General features: G+C 35.2%; 2 protein-coding genes across 3 annotated transcripts in view; both read left to right on the plus strand.

Annotated features, from left to right (window-relative positions):
• The window catches only part of LOC119075434 (netrin receptor DCC), a 57081-nt gene that overhangs the window by 31365 nt on the left and 3430 nt on the right, over positions 1 to 22286 (plus strand). Inside the window, exons 2-13 of one of the 2 annotated variants that reach the window (XM_037181876.1) lie at positions 17424 to 17598; positions 17707 to 17843; positions 17907 to 18307; positions 18373 to 18645; positions 18704 to 18777; positions 18841 to 18956; positions 19129 to 20168; positions 20236 to 20524; positions 20588 to 21318; positions 21379 to 21790; positions 21856 to 21990; positions 22048 to 22231. In XM_037181876.1, the coding sequence (XP_037037771.1) occupies positions 17424 to 17598; positions 17707 to 17843; positions 17907 to 18307; positions 18373 to 18645; positions 18704 to 18777; positions 18841 to 18956; positions 19129 to 20168; positions 20236 to 20524; positions 20588 to 21318; positions 21379 to 21790; positions 21856 to 21990; positions 22048 to 22231 (3967 nt within the window). The remainder of the gene's footprint in view (positions 1 to 17423; positions 17599 to 17706; positions 17844 to 17906; positions 18308 to 18372; positions 18646 to 18703; positions 18778 to 18840; positions 18957 to 19128; positions 20169 to 20235; positions 20525 to 20587; positions 21319 to 21378; positions 21791 to 21855; positions 21991 to 22047; positions 22232 to 22286) is intronic. The other variant, XM_037181884.1, reaches the window with a different exon arrangement.
• On the plus strand, positions 14961 to 16906 carry LOC119076616 (peptide transporter family 1-like). Its single transcript, XM_037183483.1, has 5 exons — positions 14961 to 15088; positions 15171 to 15305; positions 15364 to 15867; positions 15939 to 16024; positions 16098 to 16906. Exons 1-5 carry the CDS (start codon positions 15079 to 15081, stop codon positions 16830 to 16832), a joined length of 1470 nt encoding a protein of 489 aa, XP_037039378.1. The 5' UTR covers positions 14961 to 15078; the 3' UTR covers positions 16833 to 16906.

Here is a 22286-nt window from a genome sequence, read left to right on the forward strand (position 1 = left end):
AATAATGCGGTATCTTGGTATCCTAGATACCGGGAAGTCGTCGGGGCAAAAACTTGGATACCGGGAAATTTAGCCTTCACCGAAGGCGATTTTCTTTCTTTTTTTACTGTAAAAATTAGACCTCACCGGGAAATATCTATCAGCGGGAAGAATTCAGAACTAACCGGAAAATAGCTGTCTCCGGGAAATCCGAAATTTTATCAGCGGGAAGAACTTATCGAGAAGTTTCTACAGACGGGTGAAGAACTTATTGGGAAGTTTCTGTTAGCGGGAAGTCTATCAGCGAGAAATTTTTTTCTTGTCAGTCTTCAGCTAGCGGGAAGTCTATATCATCAGGAAGTACTCATCGGGAAGTTTTTATTAGCGGAAAGGACTTATCGATAAGTTTCTACCAACGGAAAGAACTCTTGGGGAAGTTTCTAACGGGGAATTCTATCAGCGGGAATTTTTATTTTGTAAGTGGACAGTGTTAAGTCTCTATCAGCGGGAAGTACTCCTCGGGAATTTTTTATCAACGGGAAGAGCTTATCAAGATGTTCTCGTCATTATCAGCGGGAAGTTTGTATCAGCGGGAAGACGCTGATAGATCTCGTTGAGTTCTTCCCGCAGATAAAGTAATGAAAACTTCCCGTAAAAGTTCATCAAGAAGTCTCTTCCATCGGCAGGTCTCCACCATCGGGAAGTCTCCGCCATTGGAAAGTCTCTATCGGTGGGAAGAAGTTACTTGTATGTACTTATGGGGAAGTTATGATATTATTATTATTATGGTGACTCATACTTCCCGAACCCGATGAATTATCCTCTTCAACTAACTAAACTTTTGATGAGTTACTACTTCTGGTGAAACAGTTCCTAATAGGGTGCATAGACCTAAGAATTTAAAAACTTCACCTGCGGCGCTTTTGCTCAAATTAAAGTTTCATTTAGAATTTTGAGTATGTACAGGATGTACAGTATCGAAGAATGGTACTGAGGGATTTTTTTGAAAGTGGACCAGGCTCCGTCGGAGCTATTTTTTAGCGACTCTTTATTTACATGCCCAGATAGCCCTTGGCCCCAATAGTCGAAAACCGCAGTCGTTTCATTTTAATATTTTTTTATTAGCTGGAGAACTTCCACCAAAAGTCGAAAAAGGGTGTTTTTTATACGTGATTTACTGCCGCTGCAGGCTATGGACATGCATGTGTGTAGGCTCATTGGATAGGTATTGTCAAGGAGATACGGGGCAAGCACAGATATCTTACATGTCCTGTACCATTGTTCGAAAATGACAAAAATAATGTTTCAGTCAAAGGCCGGAAATTTTGATGAACTTCAAAAGGTGATATCTCGCTCCTGGCGAATGTTTATTTTTAGATCAGTGAATGCCCTGATAGAAGCTTAACATAGCTTTACAATGATACCCCACTTGCCATAGAAGTGATAGGTTCAGGATACTTTTTTTGGGTACAAAGTGAATGGTGTTCCAACACACCAAAGCAAAATATTTATTTTAGAAGAATACACGAATTATGCTGTTATTGATGTCTGTATCCACTGATCTAACCATAAACATTCGCCAGGTGCGAGATATCACCTTTTGAAGTTCATCAAAATATCCAGCCTTTGACTGACACAATATTTTTGTTATTTTCGAACAACGGTACAGAACATGTAAGATATCTGGCCTTGCCCCGTATCTCCTTGGCAATACCTATCCAATGAGCCCACACACATGTATGTCCATAGCCTGCAGCGGCAGTAAATCACGTATAAAAACCACCATTTTTCGACTTTTGGTGGAAGTTCCCTAGCCAATAAAAGAATATTCAAATTAAACGACTGCGGTTTTGGACTATTGGGGCTAAGGGCTATCTGGGCATGTAAACAAAGAGTCGCTAAAAAATAGCTCCGACGGAGCCTGGTCCACTTTCAAAAAAATCCCTCACTATTTTTACATCATCAAAAGTCAATCTTCAAAAAATTTCGCTCGCTCCGTTCTTTTTTAATTTTTTATAATTAAGTAAATTGGCAAAATTTCAGAAAGATTGTTATGCACACATATCTGACATATTAGAACACAAGATAATTTTCCAATAAGTTTATATCTGTTTTATCAAAGGATGGGCTCGTGCATCTTTACAAACATTCTCTTCTACAAATTGATGAGTGAAAATTCATACAGAAGTTAATTGCGACTAACCGGGAAATTTTTGTCAAAATTTTCGGATACCGGGAAGTTTTGACTTGGTTACCGGGAAGAAAACATTATTTCCATGCACGAACTCAATTGCGTCAGTCTGAGGCGAAGTAGAGGTTGATAACTCATTGTTCATTGTATACGACTTTCCATTCAGCCACCAGTTAGATCAACCTTTTTTGTACAAAAATGAATTTACAATCTCATCAAATTATCACGCAAAATGAAATTTTACGCACTGCGGTACATAAAGTTTTCATTTCTTCCCTATTCTACAATCAAAAACCGCGAATGTATTCGGTCCCTTGCATGTACACATTTAACTTATCAATAGAGATTGGGGTGATAGATACACAAACTACTGAGTCTTACGTATTCTGACGCTAGGTTTAACACCCCCAATATATTTTTCGAATTGAAATCTTTATGACTCCTGTTACACAACATAATTTACGTCTGTATATATATATCTGTCTGAATAATGTGTATATTCTGTGCAGATAAACATAAAATACAAACAATTACAAAGGGGCGCGATGAAGGTTTGCGTAGATTGGTTTCGAAACACACAATAACGGGGCGGATTAATGTTATATCTGAGGATCGATTGATTTTACTCGGAAAATGTTGTAACTAACATTTTTCTTTGCTATATAAATGTGGATTAATAACCCGAAAGGGAATAATTATTAAATGCCTCATTTCGACATCTTATCGTCTTACGAAAACATTTTTGCTATCAATTTTAATTAAGAAAAGATCCGGGCAGAAGCGTTCCATGATGAATATTTATAATAAAATAGGTTTCGGTTCTTTCATAGAGACCAATTTCAGAAAATATTTGGGTCAGTTACGGTAATGAATAAATGAAGAATTCATAATTTCTAAAAGATCTCCAGTAAATATTCTGGAATTTGCGATTTTAATATAAAAATGAAGCTTTATGCTCAGTGGGCACATTGCCTCAAATATTGATATTGCCGTACATAAAACTGGTATGCTACGATAAAACTGAAGTACACATAGGTTTGTCCATGGTTACAAAAGCTTTTTTCTTTAAAAGCATTCATATTTACATTTATATTTTGTATAATATTGAATCATGGTTTTATGGAAACAGTCTCTTGGGGCGCTTTATGTGCACATCATCATATTGTACCAAAACTCGTGATTGTGAAGAATCAGTTTTTCCTTTCAAATGGCATGACTTTCTTTATTGCTATATTTTTACCACTCGGATTTTACTTGAAAACTATAGAATGTAAAATTGACATTGTCAACCACGGTATTGGACTCTTACGAAGTGTCATTTCGGAAGTGTGTTTCTCTGTTCCACCTTTATGTGCTGGTAAATTGGTCCTTATACTTTACTATCTACCATAAGGGGCCGTTCATAAATTACGTAACGCAAAAATCAACATTTTTCAGACCCCCCCCCCCCGGGTCTGTAACGCTAAAAGGGTCAAGTTTGACCCAATTTTGTTAGAACCGTAACGCTTGCCTCATACCCCCCCCTCCCCCCTCTTGCGTTACGTAATTTATGAACGGCCCCTAATTGATGTTCGTTTATTGAAGAAAGTAATCGTACAAATTAAACAACAGAATCATTAAAAAAAAGTCGTTCACGAAACGTAAAATACTTTCTCCGCAATGAAGCACGTACGGGTAAAATGGTAGTAAATTTGGTAAAAATTATTCTGTTTGAAATATATAACTTCATTGCGCCAGGAATGAATTTCTTTTATGTATCAAGAGGCATAAAAGACACATCAAGGGAAAAAGACGGTCATTATGAAAGTAATCACAAATTCATTCCTTATGCCGTTGTCTATGGGCTAAATGTAATTCTGCTGGTATTTATTTACGGATGTAGAATAATATCGAGCCAAGTACAGATATAATAAAAACATATTTTCAATTTACTGAAACATTTCATTTTACGTAAACATTTACCACCGAAAATGTAAAGTATATTTGTGGCGGTATACAATTTTGAATTTTACGAGTCGAGTCGCAGTCATATATAGCAATAAAAAATGTTGATGATGAAGATGAGTGATTGTATCTTCACATGTGAAATTGATTTTCGAATGTGTTGTTGATGCTGTAACGGAATTTTCGTCTCTAAATGCAAATTTTAAATGGTTTCTGTTCAACAATCAACATAAAACGTGAATATCGTTTGGGATGTGTAAAACAAACTTAATTTGAGCGCGTTAACTACTATGTTGTTTATTGTTGCAGAAAAATTCAGTTTTCATACATACAGGAAATTGAACGAAAAAGGGATTTTATCAAGCCAATTTTCATATAAAAATTGAAATTTTAATCAAGTTTTCAATTAAAATTGCTGGAAAAACAGACTGTTCGTTCAGAAACTTGTGCATTTTGTAACGTTTCCATCCTTTGAAAAAAAAAAGCAAATTGAATGAAAAATATGCTTTCGCTTACACAATGTAAAATTCATTAAATTTGTATTAACTAAATGGAGCAATTTACATGGAAAACATAAACAATATGAATTTTGTATATGTGTGTTACGACGCAACTGACAAATTGTTTCCGAAGGGGTAAAAATAACAAGGTAAATTTCATTTAGAAATTTGCATTTATATTGTTGAGGAAAAACTACAACTGGAAGCAAATTTATGCATCGAGTGTATAAATTTCTTGTATATAAGGCAATAAAATTGGAAAATAAAGTTTATGCTGTGAAGAATACAATCAAATTGTAGCATCGAAGTGTGAAATGTAATGATTGTAACGTAAACATTTTCTCCGGATAAATTAATCAATTAGAGATGTTGAGTTGTTGAAACTCAAAACTATGCTACTGCTTTTAAAGTGACTTTTTATTTAATAAGAGAAACGATTTTGGAACCTTCTGTCTAATTAAATTAAAATTAATGAAGAACCGGCAGTTAGAGGCAATAAAATTAAAATCAGAGAATTCCAAAGATTTTTTTAGACAATTTTTAACGACAGTCTAGGTAAGTTTTAGATTTACTTTTCGAATCTATAGGTTCACGCAATTACTTTAACTCAAATGTAGATAAATTACTGTTCCAACTATCGGGTGACAAGCATCGTTTGGAAATAATTTTCATTATCTATGAGACACATACTCACACATTTCTCCACATTGAATTAGCTCAAGATTAATTTTGTTTTTGAAAGGGCACTAAGTTATGTTTTTCAATTGTATGGTCAAACAATCCGCCCAACTAATTTATCAAATGTCTGAGTAATTACATACGCACCACATAATAATGTCAATTATGTCTTTCGAAACGATCTTATGCCAATCGGTTGACTGTTAATAATTTATCATTTCCCTAATAATATAACTACCAAACGCAATCATATTGACAAATTATGTCAAATTTGTCAGCATTCAAATGGTATATTCAACTCTAATTATTATTGGATAATTCAGATTCTAATTAATTCATCGACAATATAAGTCAACTCATCAACTTTTGCATCGATTGCTGCTATGGGACTATTATTCTAAATTAGATTCCTGCAAATCCCCAGCAAACACATTAATTTTCTGTGTTCACAAATCACAGCATGATGATGATAAGAATAAGTTTTAAGATAATTTATGCACCAGGTGAGTTCGTTAACATAATTACAGTTAAATTGCTTCGAGAACGATGAAACTTTAATAGTAATCCAACATTGTTTGCTTCAACTACACACTTGACTATTATTGCCTAACAATGTAAGAAATATAGCAAAATTGTGCATCATTATTTTTTCAATCCGTCTGTCTGCAATACGTGAGAGTTCGTTCATATAGTACATAATAAGCTCCATCATAAGCTTAAATGCCGAGCACAAATTTCATCTAACATCCATTTATCTTAATTTCATTCGAGAATGTGGAAATTGAGATTCTGTGCAAGCATTTTCGCAGAAAAATCTCATTTCACATAACAATAAATCACGCTCTGCCTTATTTGATATAAAAAAAGAAACTTAAATAGAAAACGACAAAAATATGATGTGTACTTTAAACGACGAATCATTTGTCAAAGATTAAAATGACTAAATACGAAAAACCGACTCAAGAAACTAGTTAGGTTTGTACATATCAAATCAAGTCAAATTATATGCATTGAATAGACATTTTGATAGGGAATAAATGTCCATGACAGCACATGCGGTTCAGCCAGAGATATGTAATTATAATTTAAGACTATTTTGGCGTTGTGTATGCCCGCTTGCCCACAACAATAAATTACTGAGGTTTAAAAAAAACAGCATGAAACATAAATTCGTAAACAAAACATAAAAAAAAGTTAAAATTTACATATTACATGGATGATACATGTGGGACCGGTTGTGCGCGGAATATAATAAAGAACTTTTTTTTTTTCTCCCAACGGATAGCATTGTAATACCTACTCCAGCAATACGTTGAATTGAATTCAGAAAAATTTTATGTTTCTTCAAACCGTAATATTAATTGCGATCTTCGTATTTCAATTATTTGCCTTTCTGCAGGATATCAATTTCACAGTTTCCACACGGTTGCACGTTGGTATAGCAATAGACGATAAATTTATCATTCAATGCCGCGTTTCTGATAAGAATTGGAAATCGGAGAACGTCTGGATTTTTTTTTTGATGTTTAATTCAACTAATTTAGTTTAACGTTCCTTTATCTTTCGTGAGTTCATAGGTTTTTATATGGATAGACGTGGTCTTTGTAGTTTTCAATTAAAATGAACGTGAACGACATTGCTCTACGAAATATATCTTTTTGAAGGCACAAAAATTGTGCAAAATCATTTGAGGTAGTGCTTCATATTTTACAGAACCGCATTGTTTATTGTATCAATAAAGTTAATGAAGTAATTTTTAACGCAAGAAAATCGACTTGATTCCCATCATATTTCAGAAACACCAAAAACAAATTTTATTTTAGTGAAATAGGTCAATTGAAACTATTGCGGTTATGCAATCGAACCTACTAAATTATTGTTTTTGTTCAATTTACGCATTTTCGTATACACTCGGATCGATTTTTTTTATCTTTATAATTATCTCTACGACAGCTCCAGCTAACCCACGATGTTAAATTATTTGATTGATTCAAAGCACTTTAATAGTTGTGAATGATGATAAACAATTATGATGTGTTGACTGCGAAACAAGACGAGCAATGAAACATGTCAGGTTTTTAGTTTCTTTTCGTTAAAATGACGATTTGACCCATTTTATAAGAGCCACTTAACCTTCCCAATAAAAAATTTAGTTTTTATTTTGTCAATCTCTTTATAGATAATCAGGCAAACAATTGTCCAGTGCAAGATACAAGTTAAAATCTGTCGATTTTAATTTTGACTTTAAACTCTAACTTCATGACAAAATGACTTCAATAAATCCTAAGACTGATTGTCTCAGTCTGATTGGTTTTCTCAGTTCAATTGCTATCAATTCTACATTCTGAAGTAGAACATTTTTACATTACAAATTTAAATTGCTTCCACAACCGCTCAATGGTATTTTTGTTTTACCAATTCCTTACTTAACCATCAAAATTACGAAGAAATATTTTTGTTGTGCAGTTCCGGCCTTCATAAATGGGAAAATAGGATTACACACTGTGCAAAATAAATATTGAGGGGAAATCTGCTCAGAAAAGTCATGGTACAGGGCCCAAAAAAGTCACTATATATACAAATACATGTAAAATCAAAGTCATTGGCTCAGCTTGACTCTCAGCTGAATACAAATGTTGGATTAGGTAATTTACACTAATCTAGTGTTCGATGTTTAAACTTTAGTATGCCTGGAAACTAAATTTTCTCGTATGATTTTCATTCTGTTTTATCACTCAATACAATTCAGTTCGTAATTAAGCTGCTCTGTGTTTCAATACAATTGAAGGAAATCTACGGAATCTAAGAGGTTATCGGCCCAGGAACGCAAAGGTATGGCAGAAAAAGAAGCGAACGTGAAACGTTTTCAGTTCGACGGAACGAATTATAACAATTGAAAATACCGGATGCATGCCGTGTTGGAAGAGAAGGATTTAATGGAATACGTCGAGGAAGATCTGGAAATAATTACGCTAAATGCTAACGATCGCGATTACAGAAAACATTTGAAGAAAGAAAAGATATGCAAGTCTGTACTAATCCAGCATATTGCGGACAGTCAATTGGAATACATTAAGGATAAGTCGATGGCAAAGGACATCTACGACGCTCTCAAGTCAGTATTCGAAAGAAATAGCGTCGCCGGTCAGTTGTTGCTCCGAAAACAGTTATGCACTTTGAAATATGACGGAATCGGTGATATCAGGAAACGCCTTCTGGAATTTGATAATATCATTCGCGAATTGAAAGGAATTGGAGCGAAACTAGAAGAGATAGATGTAATATGTCAACTATTACTAACATTGCCTCAATCGTATGATTCGCTCGTCATGTCATTGGAAACCCTCCATCCTGAATCACTGAACATTGAATTCGTGAAGAAACGTTTGTTGGACGAGCATGGGAAAAGATCGGTTGAGAACAAAAACGGAATATCGAACAATGGAAATTCGAATGTTAACAAAACTCCAGTGAGCAACCAAGCCGGAGCAAACTTAAGCGAAGCTCGTGCAACTTGTAATCTGTGCGAAATGGAAGGAATATGGAAATGGAAGGAATATGGAAATGGAAGGAATATGGAAATGGAAGGAATATAGAAATGGAAAGAATATGGAAATGGAAAGAAACAGGAAAGAAACTACAATATGGAATCAAAGCTTGGAAATTTAATCGGAAATTCAATCTTTGATTTATGTAAATTAAGCGGGGGTGTTGGATTAGGTAATTTACACTAATCTAGTGTTCGATGTTTAAACTTTAGTATGCCTGGAAACTAAATTTTCTCGTATGATTTTCATTCTGTTTTATCACTCAATACAATTCAGTTCGTAATTAAGCTGCTCTGTGTTTCAATACAATTGAAGGAAATCTACGGAATCTAAGAACAAAGTCCCAAAGTCATGGTACAACGTTTTTCGAAGTAGTTTCCCCTCCCTCGATAAATATTTTATTTTTATAAATCAACCAGCTTAGTAGCAACATCATTTTTTATATTCACATTTTTAATTCAATATATTGATATTGGTTGGAAATTGACGAGCATTGCTGTAATGGAATTGCGGTAGAGTTATTATGATTCTCGAAATATACATTTTTGTTTAATGGAATATAAACAAATATTTTTGCAAATACTAAACATTTCCATTTTGCATATTTTTTAATAGCAATAAATTTCTCCCATTAGCTTTTATTCAATCAATAATAGGTGCACTCCCGTCAGAATTTATCATCACCACTCATTATCTCTCAGAGATGAACTGATAGAAACTTCTAGAATTCTTTTTTTTTTATCGATATCGCAGAGATATAAAATGTTAAAGTCTCGATAAAGTCTGACGGGAACGATGTGACTGTGCAGAAATATAATTCATAAATTGACATCTATTGTGACCTCACATATTCATTTGTAACATAACAATTTCGGTAGAAATAACTATCAGCAGTATCAGCATTAATCCATCATCAGGCTATCGATTATAAAAACAAAAACAAATTTGAACGATGCCATCCTGTCTGCAGTATAAAAATATTTTGTTATGTGAATCGTTTTAAAAAAGATAAACAGTAGAACAACATGCATGAGAAATGTCGTATAGTAGAGCAAAATTGGTTTTTAGTTTTAAAGTTGAAACACATTAGCATTTTCTTAATTTATGGTAGATACAATATTCTACAATGGCATAGAATGAGCGTACATTCGGAATGTCTACATCATTTTGATGTCAAGCATGAAAAGAACAGACGATATATACCTTGTATGTCACAAAACAATTTTACTATTTCATTTTAAAAATACTTGGAACACATGAGATATGTAGAGAGACGCTCACAGCAAAGAAACATTTTAACCACTTGACATTTATATTAAAATAAATTTAGTCATTACACGGTTTCGTTACTGAATTTTATAAATAAACACTTAGGAAATTTTAATCTGACACATTTCATTTACCGAAAAACTTCAGAATATCTAAGATTTTACATCATTTTATAACAAAAATAAACCCAGCGTGATTTGTGTGCAACAATCCGAAATGAATTATTCGAAAATTCTCAGACCCTGTGATGTAGTAATGCAATAAATGGAATAGATAATAAATCTTTTATCGTTAATGATATGCTTATGGATGTTTTCCTTTGGGAAAATAAATTCCCAAAATGTTGTTCATTCTGACGATGTGTAACACTTTAATGAATCAAATTAAAAACAATCACAGGTAGTAGAAGTTTACAGTTAATTAGTGATGATATTCAGAAATCAAGTTCGTCTTCAATGTGTAAATTGACTGTACCAATAGAACACCTTTAACTAATAAAAATATTTACACTTTAAAACGAACTATCATTAAAATCATCGACCAATTTTACAGGCTAAACTTGTTCAAGTTCTAATTCGAACATACATATTCTAAATAGCATCAAAAATTGAACATTTAAAAAGAGACCTGGTAAACACCGGATATGGTTCGTTGAAAGAACATGTTAATGCAAAACTTTGCGCCCGATATGAAGTCGTGAAATCGCCACATGCATCCAAATATTTATACAGAATTATATATTCACAATAATAAACAGAAACAAACCGAAATTATCTCATCGCAGACTTAAGAATTTACTCTTCGGTTGAGGTGCTTATTAATACAAACATATTTTTGATCCACCTATGATATACAAATCATTGGAATGAAAAGGTTTGTTTACCAAGGTATTCATGTTTCAGATGGTATGTACATAAGCAATGCTCACCGAGTCATCATTTATAGGTAATCATTTGCATCAATGGGGCACAACTATTTTTTTGTAGGAATCGAAAGAAATGTTGAATGACTGGGGTTTATTTTAGGTGTGTTGTGTTAAAGAATAGCCAGAGTGTCGCCATAGAAATTACTTGGATTTTTCACGTAATAAATTTTTGATGTTCAGGTTGCTCATTCGCTTCGTTTGTGTATAAGATAGAGAGTAAAATGCATTGAGTTTGTATGTAATAGTTCATTCAGTCAACTATAGATTTTTACGATCCTGTAACAAATGAACGAAATATTCAATCGTTATTTTAAATTAATTCAGTTGCATGGTTAGAGAGATAGATTTTTATTTCGATAATGTGTATCTAACGACGTAAATGGGATGTGAATTGATGTGTGATTACATTCAGATTCGAGTGGAATATTTAATTGACATTAATCTTTCGTCTGAACTAATGAGGTGTGATTTCTCCGTTTATATATGCGTCCAGTTCTAGTTTATAGACGCACATTGAATGTGGAATAAAATTTGTTTTTTTGTTGTTTTGATTTAACATAATCGTCTGGGTAAGGTTTCAATGGCTATTCGAATTTTTAATAAACTTAAATGCGACTTTGTTCTTCGTCCATGCATCACATGCACTGCTTTATTAATGGTAATCGGGTTTTTTCTTTCTTTAATGCTACGTCTTAAAGATGGAAATTTAATACAAAATCTTTTTTGTCTTAAAAAAAATTAAAGATCTCGTCATACTATGGAATTACATCGCTCGATGCTTTTAGAATGAATTTTTAAAAATATGTTAAATTGGTCGAATTAATGCTAAATGGTGTGTGTTCTAAGATCAAATAATTCGGAAGCTTTGAATATAATGATTATAAATAACATAAAAGTTCCCCTTATCAATTCGAATTTCTATCTTAGATCGTCCTTATTTACAAAGAAATTGTAACGTCTCTTAAATGAATGAAGTCGAATTCATTATGCCATCATTGTGTTAACTCTTCGATATAAAAAAAATTCAAATTATACTACCGAACATTTATCACGTCACTGACGACGTGCCTGCGATGTATTAGAACCAACGCAATTTCGGTATACATTTTTTTTGAATTTATCCTAATAAAGTAGGTGTTACTAGAAGTAATAAGAGCAAGTGAAATAAATCAACCCCAGTCACTTTCAACTGATTTCTTCTGTTTGCGATATGGAGAGATTCGACATGATAAGGGACACTATAATAAAATTAACCACGTACCATGATTCCCGGCACGTGCATCGATTTTACGTAATCCAAAAAACGGATCAATATATCCCAAGCCATTACGACAAACACTGAAACCCGCATGGAATAGAAGTTGTGGTTAAATTAATGGCTCAACATTAATTATGGACGGAGAATAATTTCAAAATTCCAAACGTCCGTTCCTCGTATTTTCTTTTTGATTCATAACAATTTATTGTAAATTTCTATAATATACAAAACCACGAGAAACGTGAAATTTTACGAAATGATATTCTTTTAATCCAAAATATTATTTATGAAATGCCTGCGGGACACATTGAATTTTAATAGAAAATCGTAAAAATTGTGAACTTATATAATTGAAAATTTATGGTTTTTGATGTGCATTTTGGCTTTGAAAAAAGTTTTAATGGCATGTAGTGTTGAGTGGTCGATGAATATTTTAAATTTTAATTCAGGGTGATTTGGACGCCCATAAATATTTAAACATTATTACGATACATGGTAGCAAACAACCATGGAGTATTTATTAGGAATACACAGAAAATTGAACTGCCTACATAATTTATAAGACTGATCGACCGGAGTTACCGTTTCTACGGGCATTACGGTCATCAGAGTAATATTTGGACATCACTTAATTGTTAAAAATTAATGAACAACACTACATTAATGCACCGTATACCTTCAGTATCCCTCATTTTGAGATGTCTCTATTGTAACTATATCCGGATGTTCGCTGTGCGGGCTGCATGATTCCGAAATCGTTTATCAAAACAATTTATCTAAATTGAACGTTAAAAATTTTGGTTACCAATGTTTATATTCTAAAAAGAAATTTTACAGCCGCATCGAACCATACCAATTGGTGTCATAAATGCATCATACAATTAACAGTTAACAATAATAAAAATTTAAGATGTTTTACTTAATGTAAAAGCGAATCTATTTTGATGACTTCCATCTTAATTTATTAATTCAATCCTTTCTCTTTATAGTTTTGCATTCAATAAAAATCGACATCGTAATTATACTACTTAATTATACTGTGTGTATGAATATGGCTTTTAAATGTGTATTAATAGATAACAGAAAAAAAGATCTGTACCAAAGCAATAATCATAAAGTTTTATATTATTTAAATTTCCTCAATTGAAGTGATTAAATTAGATTAAAGGCAAAAGATTCATTCACTGCGCATAAAAAAAACTTTCTACCGGTTTCCTTCGGATTGTAAATGTATTTCTCGAGGTATTGATTGGTTTATGTAAGCCACTGTACTGACAGATATATTTATTGCCTACCCCATGCGAAAATTGACCATTACATAGCAGTTTGCCCTCTGAGAAAAATATCCATTACGAGGCGAGATGAATATTCTCGGTTCATTTTACGTGAATTTACGTGTGGAATACATTGGATGATGTTACGTAATTCATTACTTCGGAAATAACTTTGTGATACTTGCACTTTAACTAGTGCATTTTTGAGCAAACTGCTTCGATTACTGTTTTTCGACAATTATAGTTTTACACCTCCTCAACCTTCGGCTTGGATATCCAAACTCTTCACTTGTCGAAAAAAGACTTACAGTGAAATTTTGAGCATGAATTTGCTTCATCTGTTTCAGCTGATCTACACATACAATCAAAATTGTTTATATGGTTGAAGCTGCTACACGCATGCGCGTGGTAGTGTTAAAAACAGTTGAAGCAAATTTTTGCTGAAATTTCACTGCCTCTGACTGTACCGAAACTTGTTGCTCAAAAATCACACTGATGAATTTGCTTTTATCACAAAACTGTTACTTCGTATAAATGAATTACTTTCGCAGCATCCAATGTAATCTACTATTGTCGTTTAGGGACTGATTGCGGCTGTATGTTTTAGGTTATAATTACTATTGCCATAATGACTCAATGTATGCGGTTCATGCTTCTTAATGTTCATCATCTTCACCAAACTCAATCAGACTCTTCATATAAGAATGCTGACAAATCATTTCAGCTTCACTTATCATTCGATAAGATTATTTATTTATAAAGATGCACGACTGCTGTCGCAATTGTTGTTTTGGCAATAAAGTACGATATCAACAGATTGAGGGGGGTTTTATGATGCCATCAATAACAAAAGATGAATTGTAGATCTATATAAACCGTTGTAGTCATAAAGTACGAAACGGAAGGAATATTTCTTCGTTCGAAATCTTTTGTTTGTGTTCATAAAACTTTCAACTTTGGAAACCGTTCAATGTTCCGGGACGTGCATCCATTTTTCACATTTCGCAAAAAAAGCTTAATCTTGGAAAGTTTTTCGTTTTAATTAAAAGATAAGAACAAAGATGCATTTATCTTTTTCATCTACTCTAATCGAAAATAAAAACGTTGTCAGAGCGGACGTCCTTTCAATGAAGTTTAATCATTTTGCAAAGTCTCTTACACAATAAATCAACGTGTATGTATAACACATTCCAGCTTCAATGTACACTATGACTACGTTTCTATAACCATGAAACAAGACAGTAAATAATGGAAAATTGTATGCCTTATACAGAATATTCGTCATATCACAACATTCGCACAGTGAATTCGCCAGTAGTCACATACAAGTGATTATATTGTAATCGTACACTTTCATGCAACTATTGAGTATGTTTTAACAAATTGTCTGTTACCATATTAACCTGCCACTAATTAAAAGGTGATCCATTCTGGTGTGTTTTGCGTATATTCAACTGAAAAATTCTAAATTCATAGAAAAACAGCGCACTTTATTCTCTGAATTCGATTGGAATGGTTGTTCGTAAGTTGCATAAAATGCAAAATAAATTTCCAAATTATAAAAAAGGGAAAAAATTCCTGAAATAATTCAACACAATTCGTAGATGATGTTGCTGAAAATGGTGGCAATGAAGTGGCCCAAAATATTGACTCAATCCGAGTTATTCCATATCCGAAACGAGTGTTTTTGATAATTGGCAACAAATTTTGTGAACGATGGAGTTTCTGGGGACTGAACAGTGAATAAATTTATTTCATTCCTTAACCACAAACCAAAATTGACCGTAATTATTTCAGCCATTTTAGTGCTTTATTTGAAAAATGAATTGGGTTACACCGAGAATGTGACAACGGCTTTATATCATGGATTCTTGACTACGGTCTATTTTATGTGTATTTTTGGTGGCCTTTTGTCCGATGTATGGTGGGGTAAATTCAAAACCATACTCAATTTGTCGATTATGTATTTTGTGGGCTTCGTAATTATGTCGTTTAGTTCAGCATCGATTCTCAATATTTCACCGCATGTTTTATCAATAGTTGGTTTAATTGTTATAGCGGTCTGTGCTGGTGGTGTTCAACCATGTCTATCGGCTTTCGGAGCCGATCAATTCAAATCGCCAGAACAAGAACCGCAAATTGTCAGATACTTTTCTTTATTCTACTTTGCCATGAGTCTGGGAACTGTGCTAACGATTATAATTTCGCCTTTGTTAAAAGAAAATGTTCAGTGCTTCGGACATGATGATTGTTTTCCGTTGTCTTTTGGAGTTTCAGCTATTTCTATGCTGATTTCTATTGGTAAATTCACTAGCTCAAACAGTTTTGAGAGCCAAAATCTTAACTTTTGTCAATTCTATAATTTTCTCCAGTTATTTTCGTTTCGGGAAAATCGTCGTACACATGCAAGAGATCGTCATCGGAAAATACAGTAATTGATGTCTTCCTGTGCATTTGGGTACTGAAAATATGTTAAATTTTCTCTTTGAACGATAAACTATGATTAAACCAGCAAACTTTACATGTCACAGAATGCATTTTTGACGAAATTCCGTGATGGTCACGCCAAGCCGTGCAAAAATCTATTGGATTATTCAATCGACAAATACGGTCATCAATTGGTTGAAGACACCCGAATACTGTTACGAATATTTGCACTTTATGTGCCATTGCCATTCTTTTGGGCATTGTACGATCAGCAAACTTCCCGTTGGATATTGCAAGCCAGTAAAATGAATGGAGACATTGGATTTTTTGTGGTCCTTCCTGATCAAGTACCACTATTACCACCACTTTTACTTCTCGTCTTCATTCCACTATTCGATACGGCTATCTACCCGCTATTAAGCAAAATTGGCATTCGACGGCCATTACAGAGAATGGTGTTAGGCGGTTTAGCGTCTGCATTAGCATTCTTATGCTCAGCATTAGTACAATTTCAAATTGATCGATCACCTGAGAAAACAGTGACTATGTTATGGCTTGTGCCACAATATGTGTCATTAACAGTTGCCGAAGTGATGCTAGCGATAACAGGCTATTCATTTTCGTATGAACAAGCACCAACAAACATGAAATCTGTTGTACAAGCAATTTGGTTATCAACTAGAGCATTCGGTGACTTGATTCTAATTTTTATTACCGGAGCCACCTTTTTTCAATCACTTGCCTACGAGTTTTTAATGTTGTCTGTTATCATGGCAGTTGATATGATTGTTTTCACAGGTCTTGCTTATAACTATAAGTCTAATTCAAATCTAAAATAAATAAATTTCGAAAAAATCATAACAATTTGTTTAACTTATTGAAAAACATTGCGAAATACACGTTTCATCAAATGTTGCATTTCAGTTGTATGAAAATCGGACCAAGGCCAGAAAAAGGTCAACATTCACTTTACCTACTGTAATTTCAAAATATTCCTGGTTAAGTGTCTAAATGGAGTAAATTTGCACACTGACAGATCCGGTGTAGTGGATGCACACGATGTGTTGCTGAACTCGCTTCGCTCGTATCGCCAATCTCACACCTGGTGCGCAAAACTATCCGATTTACAAAATAGCTATTTTACTAATCGTGATTTTCTCGGGCACTCATGTGAATTCTTACGCATTAAAATACAAAATGTAATTTTCGTTCTCTCTTTCGACTAATAAATCTTAGTGTCGATAGCAATGACTGATCTGCTCTGATAAAGGAAAATGTTTGTTAAAAATAAAGAAGTAACAGTTTCGATATAATTATGTTGGGTGATATATGCTTGCCTTCTGTGAAAGGTTAAATTAAAGTTCTACATTATCAACGAAGAACAATTTTCCACCCAAAATTTATTGTTTTCCTTTTCTTTCTATTTGCAGCTATCAAATTTACTATCGAGCCATCTGACATCGTAGTGCCGGAAGGAAATTCAGTTTTATTGCCATGTGCAGGAATTGCACAGACTGAAAATTTACGGGATGGAAAAATAACACCAAACATACGGTGGCGTGGCCCGGATGGACAAGATATTGGCATCGTCGGCGATACATTTAGGTATAGTATTTGTTTTGAAATGAAATAAATGTGAAATTGCATTTACTTTAATGCTAAAATAAGACGGGAGATTTTGTTGAGTGCGCCAATGAAAATAATTTCTTTTAGAGCACAATTGCCAAATGGGTCGCTTTACATCTCCAGCGTAGAAGACCATCACGCTTTGACGGGGCCGTACCAGTGTTTACTAAATGTTGAAGGAATCGGCACCATTGTTAGTCGTTCGGCTAGAGTGTCAATAGCTAGTAAGAATAAATCAATTGATCTGGACCTGGAATTGTTCACTCAAAATAAATCTTTTTCAACAGAACTACCAGAAACGAATCACATTTTCAGTGAAGTGTATTTGTTTCCCGGTCAAACTGCATACGTAAAATGTTTGACCAGTCCGATTCAGCAAGGAATCACATACAAAATTGAATGGCTGAAAGACGAAGCTCCGTTGCGAATCGATGAATCTCGAATGATTATCCTACCCTCGGGTGCTATTGAAATTGATGAATTGACCCCGTCAGACAGAGGCACCTATCAGTGCAATGTTACCTCAGGAGTAGTTTCTAGATTAAGTAGTAAAACAAATTTAAATATTAAGGCCAATGGGGATCCGCAAACTTTCCAGCCACCGTCATTTTTAACTGAATCATCTTCGCAAATAGTACGGGAAGGTGACACGGTGACATTAGACTGTGTATCTAATGGTAATCCGAAGGTAAGTGTTCACGCTTAGACAAAACAATTGTGGAATGTTTCCAACTGACTTCGCAACCATTTTAGCCATTAACTAAGTGGCTTCGTAACGGCGAAGATATTGATATAAATGACCTGGACTCTCGGTTTCGAATTATCGGAACTGGGTCGTTACAAATTACTTCCGTTGATGAATCACATGCCGGCAACTATCAATGCAGAGCGAGCAATAGTGTTGATGCGTTAGATATGCAATCGTCGTTGATCGTTCAGGTTCCACCAAAATTTGTGCAAAGTCCTACTGATAAGGTTGCATCAGAAAAAGAAGAACTTGAACTGGTCTGCGCTATTCGGGGGAAGGTAAGCCGCAGATAACGGTTTTGTTTATTGATCAAATAATCGAAAAACCTTATTTTAGCCAACGCCTGTGATTCAATGGCTGAAAAATGGTGACGCAATTACACCGAATGATTATATGCAAATCGTTGGAGGGTAAGAAGCTTAGCAATGAGTTAATGAATGGCGCATAAATTTTGACCTTGACTTCATTTACAGACATAATTTAAGAATTCTTGGTCTGATCAATTCTGATGCTGGCATGTTTCAGTGCGTTGGAAGTAATCCAGCTGGATCGGTACAGGCAGCAGCCAGACTTCATATGAATGAGCCAGGTATGATGTTTGTGATGGAAATTATAATTTTCTTATTTATTCTTTTGTTTTATTGTTTGTTTTAAATTTGAAATTTTCTTTTGTTTCATTTTCTTATTTTTCCTTTTCCTTTGCGTTTTTATTTCCGTTTCCTTATCATTTTATGGTCCTTAAAATTACGACAAAAAATCAGACAAACACAAACACCGAAAACAATATCCCAGTACGAAGAGTCGACTTGCTCAAACTATTCCATTGCCCAGTCAAGTTTCCCTATCCCAAGAAAAGAACACAAAGATTCTGTCGAAAAATGTACTTGACAGTTTACTGTCCCAAGTGGAAACCAATAGCGGTGATATGCAAGATCCAAACGATTCCAACAACGATGAATATGATGACGATTACGATGACGACGAATCCGACCTGGACAACGAAGGCAGCATTCACGCTTTCGGTCCGGGCGTTGATCCGAAAAAACTTTTAAACTCATTGACGAACAACCACCGTGACAAAGAAGACGAAATTTCTCATTTTTCTCAATCACCATTTCCCACTGTTACACGTAAATATCCTGATTTAGATGCCACCAAAATGGTGAAAGCAACACTGCCAGGACCACCGAGAGACCTCGTGGCGCAAATTGTCAACCCACGATTTGTTGCACTGAGTTGGATGGAACCGATCAAGAATCCAGATGAGGTTACATCGTACACCGTTTACTATAAAATGACTACCAGCGAAAGGGAACGAAAAATAACTACAAAATCGCGTGACGATCAATTGGTCAACATACAATCACTGTTACCAGGGAAGACGTATCAATTCCGTGTGGTTGGTAACAGCAATTATGGTTCTGGAGAATCGTCAACCGTGTACGAAGTTAGTACACAACCCGAAGAAAATATTTCGGGTCCGCCACAGGATATTGACGGTTTCGCTATCAGCCACAAAGAGCTACACATCCAATGGATTCCACCGCTGGTGCCAAATGGAAACATTTCGAAATATCGCATTTTTTACTCGCTAGACGATGGTACGGAAATGTACACCGATAGCACGTCGTTGGAAGCAGTTTTAACGGAGTTAAGACCATTCACTGAGTACACCGTATCTGTTGTGCCGTTCAATCAAAATGGAATGGGAGATCCATCTAACGAATTGATTTTGAAAACTTATTCAGCCACTCCAGATGAAGCACCGTTAAATGTAACATTGGAAGCAACTGGCTCGACGGTAAGTCCCACCGGTGTTTTTGTGAAATTAGTTTTCGGTAAAAAAAAACTTTTTTCTATGCATTTAGTCGATAACTGTCCGATGGGAGCCACCACCTGACGAAGCACAAAACGGGCCAATAACTGGGTACAAAATCCGTTACCGGAAACAAAAACAAAACGTAAAGGTTGAGACTACGTCAGGGAATGTACGTCGTTATGAGCTAAAAGACCTTGACCGGATGGGTGCTTATCAAGTGAAAATTGCTGCAATGACTGTGAATGGAACAGGTCCATTTAGCGAGTGGTACCATATTGAAACACACGAAAATGATTTGAGCGAAACGCATGTACCTGGTGAACCGTCTTTTCTTCGAAGTAAGCATATCGCATCCGGCACTATTTTCCTTGAAAAATATTAGTTTTGCTGTTTACTTTCAGCTCGACCGGGCGCTGACAGTATCTACGTGAATTGGGGACCTCCTGCAGAACAAGATATTCGAGTGCGTGGCTATATACTGTCATGGGGTCTAGGAATACCAGATGTTGACTCGCACGTTCTTGATGAAACCGTTCGGCACTACGAAATAACAAAGTTAGAACCTAACAGTGAATACGTCATTTCACTTCGAGCAAGGAATTTGGTCGGTGATGGAAAGCCGCGCTACGAAAATGTACGAACCCGTGATGAAGAGCCATTCGAAGTTCCAATTGGACCACTTGAGGTGCCAGTAGGACTGCGGGCAATCACTATGTCAGCGAATTCAATTGTTGTTTATTGGACCGACACGACACTAAGCAGAAATCAGCAAGTGATAGACAATCGTCACTACATTGTTCGTTACAATACGGTCGGTTCAAGTAAATACCGCTTTTACAATACGTCCGATTTGAATTGCATGATTGGTGATCTGAGACACAATACCCAGTACGAATTTGCGGTAAAAGTTGTCAAGGGTCGTCGTGAATCGGCATGGTCAATGTCCGTACTGAATTCAACATCGCCTGCTGCCCCAGTTTCCAGTCCACGAGATCTGACAATCACTGTGGATGAAGCAAATCCGCAAAATTTGATTCTACGTTGGCTGCCGCCGAGACATAGCAGCGGTCAAATAAATGGTTACATTGTGTTTTACACAACCGACGATTCGAAACGTGACCGCGACTGGAATGTAATGAAATGACAAAAACTTGACGTTTGAATTCGGAGCTTAACGAAAATATTTTTCTAGGTTGAAGCTGTCGTTGGAGATGTTTTGTATGCAACCATAAAGAATCTTAAGCCTTATTCGACTTACTACTTCAAAGTACAGACGCGCAGCATTAAAGGCTCGACCGGACCATTTTCGGCCATGATTTCATACACCACAGGACCAATACTTACAATGAAAGAAGGCCTTGGAGTTGGTGGATTGACCACAGAAATGATGGTTTATCTGGCAATCGGAGTAGTTGTCGTGATGTTCGTGGTAGTATTAATAGTAGTTGTGATGATGTGCAGGCGAAAGCCACCAGCAACGCCAGAGCATACCAAACAAAGCTATCACAAAAACAATACTGGCGTTAAGCCACCCGATTTGTGGATTCATCACGATCAAATGGAATTGAAAAATGTTGATAAGAATCACACGAACGGAACACCAGGTTAGTGTGATTAATACGACTTTCCATTGCGACTTTTTTCAAACTTCGATTGATTTATTCCGCAGGATACAGCGATGGAGCGTCAAGTAGTGGAGCTATGACCTTACCACGATCGGTTAATCACGATTTCGACAACGACAACCCGGGTTCACACATTACAAACTCTTTGGACAAACGATCGTACATTCCCGGCTACATGAGTATAACATCTAAGTAATAAAGATGACAGGACGTCCTCAAATAATATTTCTTTGCAGCCACCTCAATGAATTCAACAATGGAACGGCCACAGTATCCTCGCACCCAGTATAATATGAATAGCCGTGCTCATGTTTCGATGGATCCGAATCTGTCGCAACAAAATCTTATACAATCTGGAGGATCCTTGTCACAAACACCGGATATTCCGTACAGTTACGACTCAATGCCGTCAAATTATAGGTAAGTCTCTGTCACTACTCACTGTTTGGTTAATACCATTCATGGTTTGATTACT

This window comes from Bradysia coprophila, chromosome III (assembly GCF_014529535.1).
Source record: "Bradysia coprophila strain Holo2 chromosome III, BU_Bcop_v1, whole genome shotgun sequence".
Classification (NCBI taxonomy): domain Eukaryota; kingdom Metazoa; phylum Arthropoda; class Insecta; order Diptera; family Sciaridae; genus Bradysia; species Bradysia coprophila.